Source organism: Eufriesea mexicana, unplaced genomic scaffold (assembly GCF_001483705.2).
Source record: "Eufriesea mexicana isolate 0111107269 unplaced genomic scaffold, ASM148370v2 scaffold2928, whole genome shotgun sequence".
NCBI lineage: Eukaryota > Metazoa > Arthropoda > Insecta > Hymenoptera > Apidae > Eufriesea > Eufriesea mexicana.
The window spans coordinates 376015-395894 of record NW_016911035.1 but is presented as its reverse complement, the minus strand read 5'-3'; the positions used below and the strand labels follow the sequence as shown (position 1 = coordinate 395894).

Here is a 19880-nt window from a genome sequence, read left to right as displayed (position 1 = left end):
CGAATAAACGGACGAGTGAGCACATCCGGCTAAATCCGCTTCGAATTACGCGCTGAACGTTAAAACGAATGCGACCTTGTTCATAATGGAATTATATACGGAACGCAGGCGAGATTCTACCTTTTTCTTCCTTTTCCTCCTAACTGTTTTCCTTGTCCCGGCGTGAACCTCGCAGGAATATTCACGCTTGATCTACGATTGCCGATTTCGCGGGATTATCTGACACAAACAGAGGTGGTTAAGGTTATCAAACGAACTTATCGTTAGACTCGTTTTTCGTGCCCCTTCTACTCGAAAATTCCGCGGAAATTCCATGGAAACGTCGAATCGGTTTATCCCGTTTATTTAGACGTTTATAGTCGACTCGGCATCGAACGCTGCCGGGTGATCGAAAACAATGGGCCGTAGTGGTATCGTGGACAGCAGCGAGAAGAGAGGGTTTGGACGAGGTCGTATAACGCCTGGCATTTCGTATTCATTGACCGAAGGATGGAGGAGCAGCCGGAACGAGCTGAACTCCGTGGCAGCGTGAAGGAGGAAGATTACAAGCGGGTTAATCCGTGGCGGAGGCTCGAACGTAACGGCTCTTCCCGGAGAGACATCTCGCTTGGTTTCGTCCGAGCGTTACGGTCGAAATTGCTCGATTTACCGCGAGGCGTTGTTCAGTCGTAGATACGGGTGTGAACTTGACAGCGACTAGCCCGGTTACTCGATAAACTCGCTCCGTATCCCGAGTGCGACTTGTCGCACTTTGTCCGACCTAGCACGCGAAGCTTCCTCTGGAGAAACAAAATTTCTTTTCACCAGAGAATTCGGAACAAACCTGTGGATAAGTTGCTCGTCTAGCCGTCGTTACGCGAACGATGGTCTGGCGACACGTTGACGTAACGACGTAATTAACGAGATCCGAATGGGAGAGGGTGGGACGAAATGGCCGGTAGGTTTTAGAGAGTGGGACGATTGCGAGTTTCCTCAAACTGGCTGGCTGGTCTGACGCACGAAACGAATGGCCCGTCGTAATCGCGGCCCCTAAACGTCCGACATTTGTTATCTTTAAACCGACTCTGGTGGTAGGGATTGGAGGAGCAGCGGCTCGGATGGACCGGAAGGGGGTGGACGCCGCTGGAACGGGGTTGAGAGATGGATTAGTGGAATGATTAGCGACACCTAATGGGAGTGGGTGCTACGTCGAGGTCGGGTCAACCGCTACCACCCTTCGTATTATCGTAGCTCGAACGCGACGAACGCTCGTATCGTTACGCCTGCCCCTTGTTTGCTTTCCTCCGACGCTGCAACCGTTCGACGTGCGATCAAAAGTCGTAATTGCGACTGATTGCCGCGTAATCGGGGGAACGGTGGAAGGTGCATTGTGGCACGGGATTGATTCGGCGGGCAGGGTTTCTGATTAACCGAGTTTGAAAATGCATTAAAAGTTAATCGGCGACGGGGGGCGGGGGGCGGTGTGCGGGTTCAGCTTTGCATCATCGTTAAATTCAAGAGGGCGGAACTTTTAAATTGCACGCTCTCCGATCAACTTTTATTTTCAGCCACGCAGAAGGAGGGGGAAGCGATTATTATCTGCAGATATTTGCGCGATGAATGAGGTGGCAGGAATAATCGTTGGGGCGACCAAAGGGGGATGATATCGATAGATAATAACCGGGATGGGATCGCGGGAACGAAAGAACGGAGGGAGTTCTTTCCTCGTGCCTCCGCTATAAGGTGCTTCGATCGTTCTTGAAATAGGTCGTGAAACGCTGCCGAGTGACGAGCACATTTTCCCGTCCGCGTATTTCGGAAACGTCTTGTTCCAAATTCGCTCCCGGGTAGCAACCTGACCCAGCCGTATTCTCCGCGGTTCCGTTCAACGATTAATTCCCCGTTGCGACGTTCCGCGTTCCTCTTCCTATACTCGATACGACGTAGGACGGGACTTGGCGAGGGTACGGAGGGGGAAAGGGGCCCGCGACCGGTGTAAGAAGAAGCGAAAGGAAGCGAAAGGAAGCGAAAGGAAGCGAGGAAAGCAAAGCGACCTGGCGCGGAACGACAGCGGGAATAGTTTATACGTTGCTCCGGCATTAATGTACTAAAGCGCGCGCGCGAGCCAAGTCGCGAGGCGCAAGGTGTGACACAAAGGAATGCGAAATTAAGGCAAACATTTTTTTTCTCGCCCCGGTTCCGCGGCCGCGTAGATATATTGCATGCGCTGTAATGAAACAAAGTGCACTTGTACGGCTATGGAAGAAGGAACTCCTTTGAACGCAACGAAGAAAGACGCTTCCTCGGAATTATTCGAGTTCCTCTCGTCGCGACGTCAACCTTTGCTTTGTAGCGAGCCAGAATTCCGTGAAATATTCTCTAAATCCGTAAGGAATCTCCTTAAAATCTACCCGGTCGATCTTCGTTAATTGATACTTGGACCGAGTCAGCCAAGGAATGCAATTCGATTCCGTGGCTCTGGTCTTTGATTTTCTCGAGTTTCTTTCTTTCCCGTTGTTTTAAGCATCGACGGAACGAGCTTCTCGTTCGACCAGCTACGACTTCCTCGAACCGATCCGATAGAGACCGTGGCGAAGATACGCGCGTACTCGCGCGTTTCTCGCGCCGATGACGTTCGACCCATTTTCTTATCGAGTCCGGCGCGTCTTATCGTGCCGAACGTCTTCCGCTGCGTTAACGGAAGCCGCGTTGACAAGTTTACCATCGATAGTAGACGCGATACCCGGTGACTATAGATGTATTATCGGAGGTCAGGGCGAGACAATCTAGCGACGAGTTTGCATCGATAATTAGCTGGGCAGAGATTTCCGGTTAATTTATGTACGTATCAGACCGGACGTCTGATCCCGTGGCATGGAAACACGCGGAATAACAAGATGGATGTAACCGGTGCGTGGCATAATCGCGTATTTCCTATCGGGCCTGCTGCGTGCGTGCAGCTCGTAGTTAATTCGCGCGAGAGCAGGGAGAAAAAGCAGACCGCGGGTAATCAGCTTTGAGATTTAAGCGTGCCGTTTAATCGATTCTAAATTCCACGAAGAAGATATTCTCGGAGGTAGTGGCTCGTTATTCCGTAATGCGTTTATATCCTTTCATCCCTCGTCCAAGCCCATCAATTGTCCGCGCTTTCTTGCCTCTCCGTGCCCCTAGATGCAACCCTGAGAGCCTCGTTTTCCCCATGGACCAGCCAGATTATTGGTTTATTATAAAACCTATATCCGCGTTGGCCTACAAGCGCCGTTACGAAAATCGCGTTGCGACACAATTTCTCGCCAACTTGGCCGACACAGATCGAACGTTTGCGAGCTGCCGGGAATTTGAACAGTGGGCGTGAAACTTCGGGCCACTCCTCTGGATCTCTGGCCTGCGGACCGAATCAACGTTTCATAAAGGAAGGCGGTGAAAGGGTAAAAAAGGACGACGATATTTCTAGGAAGATTATTCCAGTAGCTTACGCACGTTTCGCCAGTTTCTCTCTCGAGCGGGCCAACTTCGTATTGTGTATACACTCGGTGCACTGCGCTGGAGAAACGTTTAATTTCCGGCAAAGTCGAGGTAATATTCTTCAACGCGTGCATAAGGCCGAGCTGAGAGGCGCGTGGCGGTAGTCTGGTTCGAGTTTCCGTGCAAGGGAGTCGGAAAAACCGCGACGGTCGGTGGTTCCCGACTGTCCCGAAGTAGTCTACGTCCGTCGATCGTCAGACGCGGCTGCAGTAGAACGCCCCGCGTTTCCCGAGCGGAAGCCAGCAGGCGAAAATCGATTCGTTGATATATCTCCGGGCTCGGAGTTTTCGTTCCTTTTCTCTCGCGAACCGTCTTCCCTTCGCGATGTCTCGATTCAATTTTATGGAGCGACTGTTAATTATTCACTTATAACCTTCTTCCGACTCGCACCCCCTTTCTTCCCTACCTTCCATTCGTCTGCTTTTATTCCGCGGCACTAAAGCCGTAATTTCCCTCGATTTCCTTCGAATCGTCGCCTCGTCCTTCCATCGCTCGTCTTAATTTAAATAACCCCGTTGTCCCGGTTAATCGAAGATCCGTGTGCCACGCGGGGGCAAAAAGGAGTCGCGAGATATCCACGCCGCAAGGTGGAAATTACGAATAGGTGATTTACCGTTTGCATCTCGATCAATTATCCGGTTGTCGGTGCACGACTCTATTCAGAAGTCTTCGCTGGGAATCGAAGGGAAACAATGACCGCTGTTCGCCGTCGAATTAGGGGCCGCTTGTTTTATCGCGCTGCACGTTTCCTGTAGCGGCTGAAGGGATTTAAATACGTGCCGCACGGTTTACCCGCGTCGGGAACCGCCGCTCCGACCGAAACTTTCACCCGGCAGCGACTTTTCCTTTTTTTCGGGATGCTGCATTATCCGGGAGGGACGATTTCGCCCGGTGGTTCGGGATTTCCCTCCGATGGGGGGTGGAAAAATCCGATTAGCGGGAAAACGGGCCGAGTGCAACGGGTATAAGGAGTCCGTGCACGTCGACCGGGAAAAGTGGGTGTGTTAGTGGCTCCCGATATAATTCACCACCCTCCCACACCCCCTCTGCTTTCCGCTGTACTTGAAACGTTGTCTGTGTACTCCGGCTGCTGGTGACGTCAGCTTCGCCCACCCGGTCGCCAGAAGTATCTTATTAATTTATGCGAACGTCGGCTAAATTCTCCACCCCCTCGACCACTGCTCCTTCGTGCTTTCAGTTTCTTCCTCTGCCACCCCTTTTTCCTCTTCTTCCTTTTCAACCTGCAGCTCCTTATCGCGGGACGCGTGGTCAGTGTCGGAAAAGTCAGGCAGCGACGGAGGTGTCGAAGTTTTATAGGCGGGCACGGTTTAATTAAATTTCGCGCGGAATCTAGATTCGAGTCGTCAAACGGATCGGAGTTTCGAATTATCGCCGCCGATAGGAGAGAAGAGGGCTGGGGCGGACGCGGAAGCGAAATGGTTGGAAGGAACTCGGCCGATTTCATCCGCCTTCGATTATCTCCTTTTTCCCTTTGTCCGTGGCACGGCGAGGAAGACACTCCTCCGCGGCTGGAATACGAAGGAAACGGAGAGAGGTCCCGAAGGTCACACGAAGAGAATGAGAATCCCGCGGCGGTATTAGCCAGGGAATTTTCTATTTCAGATTCCGCGAATCCATTTTATCTTAAACTTCGTAATTCCATACTGCCAGCCTAACCCCGTCCACCGCCGCCAAGGAATTCACCCTCGCGACCTTTTATCCCCACGGGTATTCCACGCTTCTTCCCTTTCCCTCTCCGTCTGGGTCAACGTTGCTCACCGGCTGGAGAGAGGAAATTCTTACGTTGCCCCAATGGACAGGCTATGGCGTCCCGACTTTCCGCCATTCCCAATTTTTCCCGTACATCGGAGAGATTGGCAAAGAAGGGAACTCGTTCTCGACTCGTCGGATTACCGAGTGCCGCGATTAAATTACCGTTGTATCGCGACGCGAAGCGAAGAAATTGTTCGCCAACTTGGCACCGGAGGAAGTGGAAACGTCGCGTGAGCCGGACCGTAAAGTAGCTCGAAACTCTCGACGGATACCCTAAAATATAACAGAGACTTTAAAGGAGAGAGAGAGATAGAGAGAGAGAGAGAGGGAGGCGGAAAAGGGAAGAAAAATATCGGTGGCTGCGTTCTCTCGCACGGGTACCTAGGCAGCCGACTTGTGACGCGTAACTCGCGTACTTCCTGCAACGGGTACACGAATAGACCTTAAAATTAGCGCGCGCGCCGCACTCGGCTGCACCTGCGTTTATACTTGGACACTTGGCAAACACACTCGACCCATTAGCCGCTACATTTCCTGCAGACGGCCTCTCGTAGAGAATTGGTAACGTAACAAACCTGCTCCCTACGTTGATGCACTCAGCGCGTCGAGTTACCCACATCTGCGCCGCGACTCCACTGTATCTTCGAGTAAACATTACCCTTGTTACGTTGCTTCCACTGCGAAGCTGTTTCCTCGTCCAAAAACGCGGAAATGGAATTAAATTCGCGGAAGAAGCACGGTTAATTCGGGCAATCCGCGGCGCGCCTGACTCCGTCTTCGTCTGGTAGGTATGTAGGAATGCTAGGGTTCCAGAGCGAATGCAAGGGGACACTTGGGCCTACCTAGCTGATAACAGACAATGAACAGCAGCTTACGGTTCAGGCCGAACGTTCAGGGCGACATCTAGAGTGCCTGCAAGGATCGTATGAACGATTATTCATGATTGTATCGAGTGCGAACAAGGAGCGAAAATTAGGAATGCGTCTGAGTGTTTGGAGTACCTGGCCCACCGAGCGCCAGGTCGCGAGGGAGACGAGTGAGGGAAGAGTAGAGAGAGTAGATTTAAATAAGGGTACAAGAGCTGTCTGAAGACAGTCCTTTACGGAGTTTAACCCTTTGGCCTACAGCCACGCGTGAGACTCGTGGTCAGGTTTCCGAGCCAAAACTGAATACCACGAGCCTGGCCCGTGGTACATCGGTCGGGTCAAAACTGACTGTCACGGACCTGACACGTGATACGTCGGCCGGGCCAAATGTAAACACCACGCGTCACGCCCATGGTTTATTGACTTGTATTTTTGTAATTTATTAAATTAAGTAAGTCACGTGCGAACTTAAGACAGATTTACCGGCAGTTTTGTTGAATCTTAAATCGTAGAACAATGTTAGATGCGTGATCATAAATCAGTTACCAGTCTAATCTTTTAGTTCATACTTTACTCCCATGTCTCGAATAGAAATGCCTCCAATAGCATTCCCGTCTAAGGCAGGGCCCGCTAGAAAGCTTTACTGACGAATTCACTAGCAGACCCGGGACGAAACGATCTTCCTTTCCTTTTCCTTTCGTCCTATTACCTGCTACCCGTATCGCAGTACGACGAGACCAAGAGTATACCAACAGTCCAGCACCATAGGAATACCAGACCATCAGTAGGAACCACAACCACATCATTATCACAACCCCGTGGAGGAGGATCCCCACATATATTAGAACGAAACAACATCTCCTATTCCTTATATTTGCCAATCGAAAGTACCCCTACAGGTATCTTGTCGGACTAGTCGAGCGTTTGCGGGCCAGTTTGGTGTCGCGAGTCTACTCGTTGCGTGGGACGCGAGTCGTGCCTGGGGGTCGTGATCGTGCCGAATCCGTTGCTGGCGAACGTTTGGCGGAAATTAATTTCCAAGCGCGACTGTGCGCTGGAATTACCGCGGAGGGTTGGAGCCAGGGCGAAAATTCGCGCACGCCACCGTCTCTCAGAAGCACTCTCTGTTATTCCTTTTCCGTTCGCAACGAGGAACGTTCCGAGACACGAGTCGACGAGGGGATCGCCTCGTGGAAACGCGTTTGTACGTCTGCAGGGATAATTCTCGTATTCCGGAGGTTGCAGGTCTAGAAGAGGGAGGGTGGCGGTAGCGACAGTCGACGAGGAGCGGCGAACAAGGTGGATCGACGTTAGCGTGTACACGACTCGACAGTGGATCTAACCAGCCTCGCTTCGTAATTGAATCACGCTCGGAGCCGGCGAGGCGTAAAACGCGGATTAAATACGACGCATACGTGGAAACGAGCCTCGCTTGGGGTTCCTCGAGTGGTAGCACCGAAAGGAACTCGGGGGTCGAGTGGCTGCTGCCTCGAGGCTCCCGGAGACTTTGAACGTTAGAAAAACTCGCCTACCTCGCGATCTGCGATGCTAGGTAGGCAGGTGGGATTAATCGATCGAAATTCGACTGGAAATTAAACCGTTGAAAGGCGAGAAGAAAGGAAAGAAGAGGAAAAGAGTGGAAAAAGGGGAAAAGGGGTTTGAAACGGGAGAACGAATGATTTGAGAAAACGGTTAAAATTTTGTCGAAGTTTCGCGTGTCACGATACACCGATAGTGGAACGGTACTCGACCTGTATCGGCTCTCTGCCCTCTAATTTGTCCGTTGCAACGCTTTGAGGCTGAATCTCGTTCCCGATGCCCCATGATCGCTGTGGAACGGTCGAACAAGAGCGTGCGCGACGAATCGAGCGTACCAAAATCGTGCGTTTGATCATCGTGATCGAAACGTATTTATAGACTTCCGATGAATCCGATTTGAACTTGGCAAACTCTGCCCCCTTGATTCTCCGTTTTCAAGCCGAGCTAATTGCACGAGGCCAGGTTTAAAAGCGAAATTCGTTTGATGGTTACCGCGTCAATTTTTCCCCACCCCCGTCAGCCCCCCACCCACCCTGTTTGCCGTTGTATCCCGTTTTTCTTCCCCTATTTGCATTTCCACTTTTCGTCCATTCATCAGGTCCTTGGCAATCCCCGGCATGTCCACGGCATCGGTAGTCAGCTGTGTTGGTGGAAGAGCAGGAAATTAGTAGAGGACGCGAGACGAATCGGTGGCGAAGTCGGAGACGCAGGAAACGCCGCTTCGAGAAAGCGGGTAGTTTGACGAGAGGGTGGAATCGGTGGACGGTGGTGCAAATCGAATCGCTTTCACGGCACTCGAACCCTCGCGTATTCCGTTCCGCCCGTGTGCAACATCGGCCACGAGGACACGTTCGAGAGTTTTTGATTCCGCCAGGTCGCATTGCCCGATCCGATCTTCTCTCCTCGATTCCGCTTCGACCGTCCGCGCGACCGCGTTCCGCGTTATTTCCCGTGATCGCGAGCTTTCGACTCGGCCCTTTCTCCCCCCGGCCGGACATTATCGCGTAGGCACAGGGCCAAAGGGGTGCGAGGTGCGAGGGTGCTGGAATGGCGTTTTAAAATTCCGTGACGAAGATGACGCCATTCACCTGGATGGCGTGTTTACGAAATTTATGAATGCCCTCTCTGTGCACCCCGCTCCACGTTCTATTTGGAGATCTCAAGGATAAAAGAAAAACCATCAATCTCGGCGACCCAGTTCTGCTCGCGGAGGAAGCACGGCCAACGGGGCCGAGACGAGAATCTCTCCGGCCGGTGCCGTTTATGAGAGAACTGTTCTCAAACTGTTTCGTAAGAAAGATAAATAGACGCTTTTGATAAAACTTGCTCGACACCGGAGCGAGCGCATTGAATTTCATTATTAAGCGAGTTCTGATTTATCGTCTCGGCGCAATTCGCAATTCGCCGGGATTAACCCGCCTCCTTCGCTTTAAAAGCGAAACCGTTCGGATTCTTACGAGTGGATGCGTCGCGCGAGCCAGATATCACTGGCGAAATTAAAACAGACGTTTAACGGACAGCTCGAAATGCCGGCTAGCTTCTCGCAGACAGTCGCGAGCGCAGACCCGTCGTCGGAGACTTTGAAAATATTCCCGGAGACGTGGTCACGAGCGGAGCTGCGAATCGGGACACGCTGCAACGACGGGAACCACGGCAGCGGAAGATTTCGTTATATTTTGTGGCCTCCGGGCTACGGGAACGTTTCATCCCATCCTTGTCTTTTTTCCGCTCGCAAATATTTCCCGGCGTGGCGATATTCGCGAAATTCGAGAGGAACCGGTCCCGCAGGGAACGTCGATCGAACAAACCGGGCTCTGTCCGCGTGATCGAGCGAAAAAATCGTGCGACCGTGACCATCGGGCGACCAACCCTGACGCGTATCTTCCTGTATCTTCCTCCCTGGCACGTCATAAAACTTTCATACCTTTTTCGAATTTTTACCAACGGTCTTTTGACAGTCGCCTCGCTCGACGGACGGAATACCAGCGCCTTTCATCGCCTCGCTCGGCTTAAACGCGGTCGAACCGAGGGATCGAGGGAACGCTTCCGGGATCCAGATATATCCGTAATTCGAACGCCTCTCGGAGTCTCGCGACGTCGTCGTTCGTCGAGGGAGATTATCCGCGCGTGTGGAAAAGGTGGGAAACGGAAACCGCGTTCCAACGCGTGCATATATAAATTCGCGAATAATCGTGGACGATTCGCGATGGCGGAGGAGGTAAGCGAAGATGCATCGGTATCGGATCGAAACGCAGCAGCTGACCCGATGCAGTGCACCGCGAAACATTTCGGTTAAGCGGCCGTCACGCAACCCAGCCGACAACGTTACGACGGGCCGGGTAAAAAATGGACGAGTTTAGCGCGAATTAGGCGGCTTAGCATTCCGCCGAATGCAGGCACACGAGCACGGCCTCGGCCATTTGCATGGACCGTGACGTTTGTCAGGTTGATGGACGCGAGTCGCACCATGCGCAATCACTGCGTGCCTGCGACGCGACGCGCTGAAAACTGTCATTTCATCGATCGTTTCCGAATCATTGACATCGCTGCTCCACTTCGCGCTCTCGATGCCTCCGGTTGCTTTTCATTTCCGCCCCGTTGTTCCTCGATGAACGCGTCCCGCGATTCCTACTTTCCTCTTTAATTTCCATCGCGTTCCCCACGCGCTGTCTTCCCTTTTCGTTCCTTCCTACGCCGCTCGTTTATTTAGACCGTGGCATCGCCACTCGTAAATCCCTATCGATCGCCGCTCCCGCCGCGTTTCGCCATTTCCCGCTCGTTGTCACTCACTGCCGCGATCCCGAATCATTTTTGCGGTTCCGCTTGTCGCTCGTAGTCTCAGGTCACTCGTTTTTCCCGAGATTCGACATTTCCATTTCTGAAAATTGCAGCGTGTTCTCTTTCGATGACCAGTGAACCGGAAACCATCGCTCCACCGACCAACCGCCACGCGGCATGTTTTCATTATTCCCTTCCGCGCCTGCCTTTTCCCCTCTTTTCCCCTCTTTTCCCCTCTTTTCTCCTCTTTTTTCCTCTTTCAACTTCATTACCGCGAGATGAACGACAACGCGGAGCGACAATTCCGATTGACGGCGGCGTTCATTGGCAGCGACACACGCCGCAACGCGACCCTGACAAAAGGGTGCTTCCCCGTTGCAATCGCGCATTGTCGTCCAAGCCTTCGTTACCACGAGACCGTGCGAATTTCCCAAAATTCCCGTGCACGGAGGGGCGAATTAATTAGGAAAAAAGCCAGGTACATCGCGACGTTCCCGTTAGCGGTTTCGATCGGATCGCAGTGGATTTCGATCGAACGTGGCGGGTAGCCGGGGATAAGGGTCGGGGAACGGAAACGCGATTACAGCTTCCGGCCCGCTGACAGCAGTCGCGCCGGCCGCTCGGTGCATCGATTTACTTCGCGTTCGTTTGATCGCGATGGCGGAAACGCTGGCGCATTTCAGGCTGCGATTTACCGCGATTGGACTCTTGGATTTTAAGTTGCACGCGCTACGCGGCAGTGAAACGGTCAAACGCGAAGTTTCGTGGAGAAACACGAGTCTCGTTACTTTGCGCTGTACGTCGTTGGCGCCGCTTAAGCCGCACCTGCTATTTTCGCAGTCGATTGAATAACTCGCGCGCTCGAACGGCGGGAACAATCGGAAAAGGCTAATCGCGTCTCGCTCTAGGTCGTTGCAGCCGGGAACTCGGCGCGTAAAATCGTTGGTAATTAGCTTTGGTATAAATTTCAGCAGGCTCGCGGTGGCTCGTGAGCACCGGGGTGAAACGAGCACTGGCGAGGATCGAGCGAGAGAGCTCGTCTTTGGACGGGCATCGGTTTATCGTAAACAAAGGCAACAGGATTCCACGCGAATCTCGTATCAGGCCGTTAGTCAGGTGTCTTAAAAGTTACCTACCCTCGGTCTGCCGATGGCCCGGGTGGGCTTGCAATCGGAGCTTACGATTTACCGCGGTAATTACCGAAATTACTGCACCGCATAATGACGGTAATTATCGTCGTAATTCTCGGTAATCGCCACGGCAATTACTGGACTGGAATGCTGAAGAGCAGCGAAAAGGTCGACCGGTAATGCAGCTACCGATCCGGACTCATCCTTCCCCTTCGACCCACGGCTATTATCGATTCCGTTGGAAGAAAACAGGCGGTGAATTATCGTCTCGATGTTCAAGGTCGATCACGAGGCACGCCATCGCGGCGTTTGCGCGCGCTTCCAGCGGAATACGAAATTTTTCCACGTTTTTCGCCCCCTCGCCGACTCGTCGAAAAATTTTATGCCCTCCGCTTGTTATTCTCTCCGTTTCCTTCGACGTTTCGCGGAGGTAGAGCAAAGGGAAAAAGAAAAACCAAAAGAAAAAGTAAACGAAGAGAAATAGTGGTTGGAACGATGCACTAATTCGATCATTGTTTCGCTTTGTTGCAGGATCAAACTGCGAGGAGGCTGCTCTGCGAGAGGTTCCGTGGCGAGGTGAGTTTATTGGGTATTTTCGCGGGAAAAAAGCAGGGCGAAGTTAGAGTTTGGCCAATAGTTGCCGCTGAATTACGGTTTACGTGCCCACAATCGTGGCCGTGCATGCTTAAGTAACCTTTCGACCGTCGTCCCATCGCTGCATCGGCGTAAACCCCGGCGATATCGGGGCATTAACGATAATTGGCCACCGGTCTGCTACCTCCCGATTCCTCGCCACTCGATTTCTTCCGATTTATTTAACCGCTCGTGTCCATTAGCGCGCCGCGATCTTTTCGGCCGAGCTGTGCCGAAAACGGGCGCGAGCGCGATTAAAATTCCTCGAACGACGCGAGAGGAAAGCCCTTGACTCTCTTTCACAGCCGACTCTCGTCGCGGAATACGCTCGATTTTCATTCCGGGCGGAAATTAGGGTGAAAAAAGTCGAACCCTTAATGGTCGTCGCATCCTTGAGCGGTTGGTTGCGCATCCGAAGAGATCGGGTCCTCGAGGCACGCGAAACGACGTGCCTGTTCTCCCCCGGCTTCCTTAATGACTGGCGAAAAATCTGAATGCGTTCGAACCGCTGGCGTTTCGCGGGAAATAACAAATGGCGGGCGAGAACCGGTTGAGCTGGCGGGAAGGTGAGTCTTTGGGGGTCAGGTGATTGGCCACGTTCGAGTTTATCGCTCGGTGAAAAATATATAAACTCGATGTCGGATGCGAGAGAAGATCCACCTCGCGATCCATTCGTCCAAGTTACCGAAAGCTTCCAAAATCTGCCAAAATCTGCCAAAAGCTGTCAAAAGCTACCAGGGACAGTCTTGGTCGCGACGACGTTGCTTCTTCTTCCGCTTCGTTCCTCTTCGTTCCTCTTTGTCCCTCTTCGTCCGGCTCATAGCGCGGGACCACCCCCTGTCTCCCACCGATCTCGCGAATTTGGAAGAAACTCGATCCGTGTTTACTCGGTCTCGGATCGCGCGCGGTCGAGGCAATGGTGGTCACCTATAGGCGACAAGTCGGAAACTGGATCGAGTTTTCGAGGGCGACGAAACATTCTCGCGATGCGCGTCGAACGAGATCAGTTTCGCGTTTTATTCGCTGGTTCTTGTCGCGGAAACGTGACGTTTGACCGAAAGATTTCGGCGAACGAACGACAACGACGTTAATTGTTCGCCCGACAACAATGGCCGGCTGGTGTGACGAAAATTGATGCTGTTGGGACGCTAATTTCCGCGCGAGGAAAGCAATTGTTGCAAAACGCGCGCGTGTCAATTACCCCGGGAACAATGGGTTTTTTAATTTCATAGCGGAATCGAGGCTGAAAATTGGCCGCGGGCCGATTCTTTGTCGGGCGACGACTAACGTATTGTTGTTGGCGGGTATCGCGGTCTGAATATAACTTAAACAAGCGACATAACAGAGGGAAATAATCGACGGGCTATTCGTTTCAATGGCGTGTTAATGCGTTCGATTACCGCGTCCATTATGACGAGCGATTCGAATTTGACGAACAGTCAAGCACGCGTTACGTATCCCCGATCTTCCGGTCGTTTTTATCGAAATACCGATAGTAGACCTGGCCCGGGAAAATATCGTTGGGCGAAGTGCTCGGTTAAATTCTTAACGAGATTATTCGCGCCACTTATCGGATACCCTGATTCGCGTTCCGTTAAAAGGTAAACGCGACGCCGCCTCGAAGTCGTTTAAAAAATCAGGAGCGGTTGGTTACACGGTGCCAAAGCGTAAGGGCTGCATCGTTTTGGGGGAAAATCGATATTTATGGAGTTAGGCGAGTGGTTTCAGTTGCAGCGAACTGCCGTAGCCGGCGAGTTACCGCAGCGAATCGGTTAACTCGAATTTAATATCGTGGGTCTTCCAATTTCGACGGAGTGCGGTAAAACGGAGCGAGCGTTTCGGCTTAATTCTCCGGAATTTCGCTGGCCTCCTCGCTCCTGGCATTACGGATCCCTGTTCGCCGTGGATCGTACGGGCTTCTAGGCTTCGACCACTTCCACCGTTTCCCGAATTCTCTCTCTCCGCTTTCTTTCCGAGCGTACGCTTCGAGGTCCGCCCGAAAGCTGGCTTCGATTACTCGACCGGGTCGCAGCTGCAACGAGATACCCGACTCGCTGCGAGTTGTTTCGAGGGCGCACGAACGCACGGTAAAGCTCCCGGAACCGTGGACCATCGGGCGGGGGGTAGCCTGACCGATCGAACGAGATCCGAATCGTTGGACCGGTCGGACCATCTGGAATTTCAGCTAGCAACGTCGAACCGTTCCGCGTCAAACTCGCGGTTAGATACCGCTATTAGCTACATCTTGGTCCGAATAATTGCGCTCATTTACATTTTTAATTACTCGCTGCGGCATTTTCCGCGCGCGCGAGTTATTCAACGGGGAGTGGAAAAAAGGAGCAGGCCGTGGTCGGGTTTCCATTGTGAGGAGTCCGCTTAACAACGGCCCGTACACTTTTCAACCTTTCCCGGAGAAATTCGTTCCAGGTGTATTTTTATTTTCCGCGCGCTTTACTCCGCGCGCCCCCGCGCCGCCCCCGGCGTCCATTGACGTCACGCGGATTATCCTTCGTTGCGCGTTTCACCACGTTCGAAGCTTCGATTTAAACATCGCTTTAATCCGATAATTCCCTCCTTTGTACGCAAGCGTGCAATTATTTGCCGCGGAACGCTCTCGAACATCATTTATCGAACGGTGGCCCGATCTCGCTCCTCTTTTTCCTCGCGCTCCGCCGCGATCGTCACTCGATTCTCGACAAACGCGTTTCTCCCTGTCCGCGTAAACCCTCTTCCTCTTTCATCGTTACGTTCCATTGCGTCACCGTTCCTACACCCGAGCGAACTTATCGTCGTTGAGCGACAGCAAAAAAGGTCGTTACTCCCCGGCGTTATCGAAGTCGCGACTAATGGCTCGCGTCGATGTGTATTTAGCGAAACGACGTACGTACGAACCTACGTACCAACCTACGTACGTAGATAAGCGCCACACGCTGGTACGCGGCTCTATTCCATTAAGTTACGTCCCGGCCGCGGATTATCCGTGAAAATCCAATCCCCTCGGTTCGCGCGAAGCGAGGCAAGAGGCCGATCGCGGAGCGGCGAAATGCAGCGGCGAAATGCAGCGGCGAGGCTGATGACCCGAGCTTCGGAAACGCCGAGAGAAGACAATCGGCAGGACAAAAACGTCGAAACTTCGCCATCGCGGCACTCGCGAGCGGAGAATACGGAAGAGGAAAATTACGTTCCGAGTGTCTTCCGTTCCTCGCGTTAGCCGGTTTTTCCCCGCGCTGTTCCTCGTCGAGAGCTTTGTCTCCTCGCCGACGAGACATCCGTCGTGGTCAGTGCTCCTGGAACTCGCGCGAGAGTCGTCGATTTCTTCCGAAAGTTCTTGCCGCGAGCGTCGCTGCCAGCGTGGCGAGCGGAATGCCGGAGAGGCGTGATAAAAAAATGATCGCGAGGGAAACGAGGTTGATACGTTTTCGCGAGGGAGAGGCAAAAGGTCCTTTTAAAGGATCCCTGAAAGCACGAATAAATCACGTCCCGCGGGCTTCCCCCTCGCCGGTGTCCGTTGGACCGGTATCACCGAGAGATGGCGCAACGGAGTTAGCAGCGGCGCCACGCTACGCGCGTACAGGGTGTGTCAAAAGTAATGGTCGGCGTCTGTCAAACGGGCGGATGTCGGCGCGAGGGGAAAAAGAAAGGGAGAATTACGGGAACGGGAACGCGTGTGCGTGCGGGAGTTGGAAGCTTGGAGCGACCACGAGTGTCGTGAGCCGTTTTTCCGACGATTCCGTGAACTGGCGCTTAATAGGAACGTCCCGGCGAATTTCGGAACGAATGGCCGGGTGGAAACGCCGGACGAAAATTGAAAGACGTACGAGCAATTAGGCTGTCAGGTGTTATCGCGTGGTTTGCATAAATGCACGCGATCGTTGGGAAAGAGATACCGTTGGCCGGCTTTCGCGATTTAACGAACGACGATAACGCTTGGGAACGATCGGTCGATTAACGAACGAGACGAGCGTCGCTTATGACGAGCGATGCATCGAGGATAACGAGGGCGAAAACAACGGTCTCCGTGTACGATACAGTTTATTTTTCGATCCCGACGAAGTGTTCGTGGCTCGATTTACGCACGCACGTCGATTACGATGATTAATTAAAATCAATCGCGAGCAGCGAATAAAACTGGCAGGGTAATCCGTTGCGAGTTACGCGTCAGCGTGGTTATTATCGACGATGCGGTGGTCGCGAGAAGCTGGTGGGAAATTTTACGAGTCTCGGTCGAGACCGCTGCGTCCTCGCGTAATACGTTGTCACGTGAACGCGGCCGTCTGCATTGCGAGTGCAATTCCGTGCACGCGCGGCGCCGACCCCTGATCTCTACCACTGGTCTCTACCCCTGCAAACAATCGCGTTTCTCTGCACGTGGCACATCGTCCCTCCGAATTTTCGCGTAAATCTATTCCCTGCGCCTCGCCTCGGCGCGATCCGGCGACGCTCGTTTCCCCAGCTTCGATCTCAATGGCGTCCGTTACCATCCCGTACGGCTGGCGCTGACGAGACGAGAAGAAAAGAGCGTTCGAGTTAATTCGCGCGATTCGTCATTTCGCATGAATATTCGAGATCAAAGTGCTCGTCGACTCGATTGCCACGATTTCGCGCAATTTTCCCTATTCTGGGCAGCTTAATGGCTGTTTCTCTTAATTCCGTCGCTTTAACAGCCCCTTTCGCGGTGTGTAAAATTTACAGCGGCTGCATTGGGCCGAAACGATCGGAACGAGCGTATTTATCGGCTTCTCTGTGCCAGTGCCTATTCGATTTCCCAGCGATACGCGTTGCACGTGTATATCGGATTTACGAAAATTTGACGTAAACGGGAACGCTGGGAGCAGAGTCGATCGTCCTGCCGCATTTAAAGCACGAAAGCTTTCCCGTTTTCTCAGCAGGGAACACGTTGGTTTTTCGGCTAGCAACGTCGGATACACACGGGTCGGGTAGAATTCAGCGAATCGATGGGTTATATTTTCCCCGGCTCGAGAACGCTACGTATCGACTCGATTCGTACATGTCGATACCGTGCCGCGAAAACCTTTCCCCTTCTGGCCCTTAAATCCTGAATTACGCCCGTGTACCCCGATCAATCGGGGAAAAAATATCCTCGGTCAAAATTACCCACCGAATTCTCGCCGAAATTCCCTTCTTCCCGTCTTTTTACTCGCGTTACCCCCTCGATCGGTCGCCGATCGACGATCTTCCGGTCCGAAGATCGATGGCGTCGTAATAATCGCAATCTCGCGGATGTACCTCGAGTATGGATGGAGTCATAAGTCGGGAGTCGTAGGGAGTCGTAGGGAGTTTTAGAGAGTTTTAGGGAGTTGCGCAGAGTTCTTCGGTGGGCCCCGGCGAGGAAACGGAGGGTGGAATCGTTGGACGTTTTATCAAGGGGTCGTAAATCGGCCGGACTGCGGTAAAATCCGTGCTCGTCAGGGCGGGGCGAATACTTACGGGGCGGGAAAATCGACGCGTCACCTGCATGCACCGGCGGGACTGATGCTCGACGTCGGATCGGCGCCGCGATAACATTTGCATGCGCCACGTGGGTCTGCACGTGAACGGGCAAACGTAACTAAAATAACGAAGTTTACGCGGCAACATTTTCCAACGCCGCGGCGACAAATTGTTCTATTAAAAAGTTAACGTCCACCGTATAAGCGGCACTCTCCTCCCGCCGCGGAATGTCGCTTTCATATTTTTCCAGCAAAGTCCTCGCAGCGATTCCCCCCACCGAACTTTGAATACCCACTCTCGCGATGGTCGTTTATTTTAATGGGTTTCGCAAATACGAGCCACGAGGCGAGCCACGGAGAGTATCCGCGCGTACGTCAAACGTCATCGGGGATACAGGGATGAAGTTATTAAAGCGAGTTTCGATTCGTGACAGAATTACATCGAGTTACCCTCCTCGGGTGGGTTATACGGCTAAGTGGAATTGTTCGGTAAATTTAACTCGATGTTTCATCGATGTCATCCGAGGGAGAACGTACTCCATTTACCCCGCAGCCGTAAGGACAGCCCGATCCATAATCGCGATCGATGCTCGCGTTCGACGCGATAAATCGCGAGTAACCTGCGCCGTTCGATAAACGGCTCACGTGCAAATTGCTCGCGAAGATTAGCCCCGGTGTTCACGATCGCCGCGAGAAAACGCCAGCAACGTGGTATCCGTCGACATCGATACGAACGATTCCGGTGTCAGCTATTCCCCGCCGCGATCGACAAGCGGGTACTTATCGCGCGGCACGCCAAGATAAAGGAGCATGCGAAATAACCACGTGCCGTGCACGATAACGGTCATTATCGCTGCCGTTCGCGTGGTCGAACGCGAGAACCTGCTCCGTCCCGTCTCCGATTCCTTCTCTTCGCGAAATTAATCCGGTTCCGTGTTTCCCGACCGCTCGGTCGCCTCGGAACGCCGGCGGACCTCACCCGAGCGGAAACCTGGCTTTCTCCGCGAGTGTTTGTCGTGGCAATTGCTCCGATTCCCTCGCCGTCGTTTCCAGGGAAAGATCATAGATCGCGGATCCTCGCGGAGCGTTCCGATATTCGGGAACGCGCGAGTAAGTTGGTCAGTCGCACGACGAATAATTCTCGCGAGTAACTTATCGCTGATGACCGCGGGAACGCGGCATTAGGCCAACGATGCGACGCCATTGTGTCGCCGAGTTGAGAGAGTAGTTCCGTCGTGCGAAAATATACGCCAGGGGGACCCATTGGGAATGACACTCGCGATGACGGTAAACAATGCTTCTCTATCCCACATCTATCGCGAATACGTTATCGGTTTACACGGCGTCGGATAATATCTGAAAGCCTCCCTGTCACGTACAGGCGCGTTAGCAGCGTCGCGTATGCCGCGGCCTACATTCGACTTTCGAACGGTACGCGTGCTCTGGCTGCGACGCGACGCGTCGTTGTCCAGTTCGCCTCCGTCGAGTGAGGCTAAGCGACAAACACGCGTACAGTCCGATTCCGAAACCTTGCCGCGATTCTCTTCGCCGGCGAGCCCAACCCCCGTGCTCGTTGTTTACGACGAGATCGATGAATCGGTATTTATAAAAGACGCGATAGCGTGTCAACCCTTCCCGTTCTATCCGGGGAGACACTCGACGCGACCGGCGAGGTGACAGCCTCCTCCATTTACGTAAGCGACGACTATCGATTCCGCCATTGATTCGGCATATCCGGTGAACCTGTCGGAAATGCTCGAACCGTGTATAAAATCGCATAAAAATAGCCTGGAATTCACCTTAGCGGTTTCACCTTTCCGTTTGACCGGTCGCGCGCGTTTCGATTCGCGAATCGGCAAGAATTAGCCGTACGATAGGTCGGCAGGACGGGTGGAAATGTCGCGGTGAGATGTCGATCGAAAACCGCGATATTTCGCTGGCCGCGGAGCGTTCGATACCGAGCGAACGAACCCGATGATATTTCTGGCCGGTACACGAGTACCGGGGCGACGGACGATGCCTGACCACGGAAAATAATGAACAGGTCAACCGAGGCCGGCCAGTATTGACACTTCGCGTTCATTTACATCGTAATGATGCCAAAGTGTCAGTGCTGTCAGGCGCACGATAACCCGGCGCCGAGCGGCTGACAGGAACCGTGTGCAGCCGGGACGAAGAGGAGCGAGGGTGGTGCCGGGTCGAGGGAC

At 53.1% G+C, this 19880-nt stretch overlaps 1 protein-coding gene across 1 annotated transcript in view; it reads left to right on the top strand.

Moving 5' to 3' along the window:
• LOC108550739 (uncharacterized) overlaps positions 1-19880 on the top strand; it is a 126909-nt gene that overhangs the window by 67615 nt on the left and 39414 nt on the right. The window contains exon 4 of the mRNA XM_017904574.1: positions 12122-12166. Coding sequence (XP_017760063.1) covers positions 12122-12166 — 45 coding nt within the window. The remainder of the gene's footprint in view (positions 1-12121; positions 12167-19880) is intronic.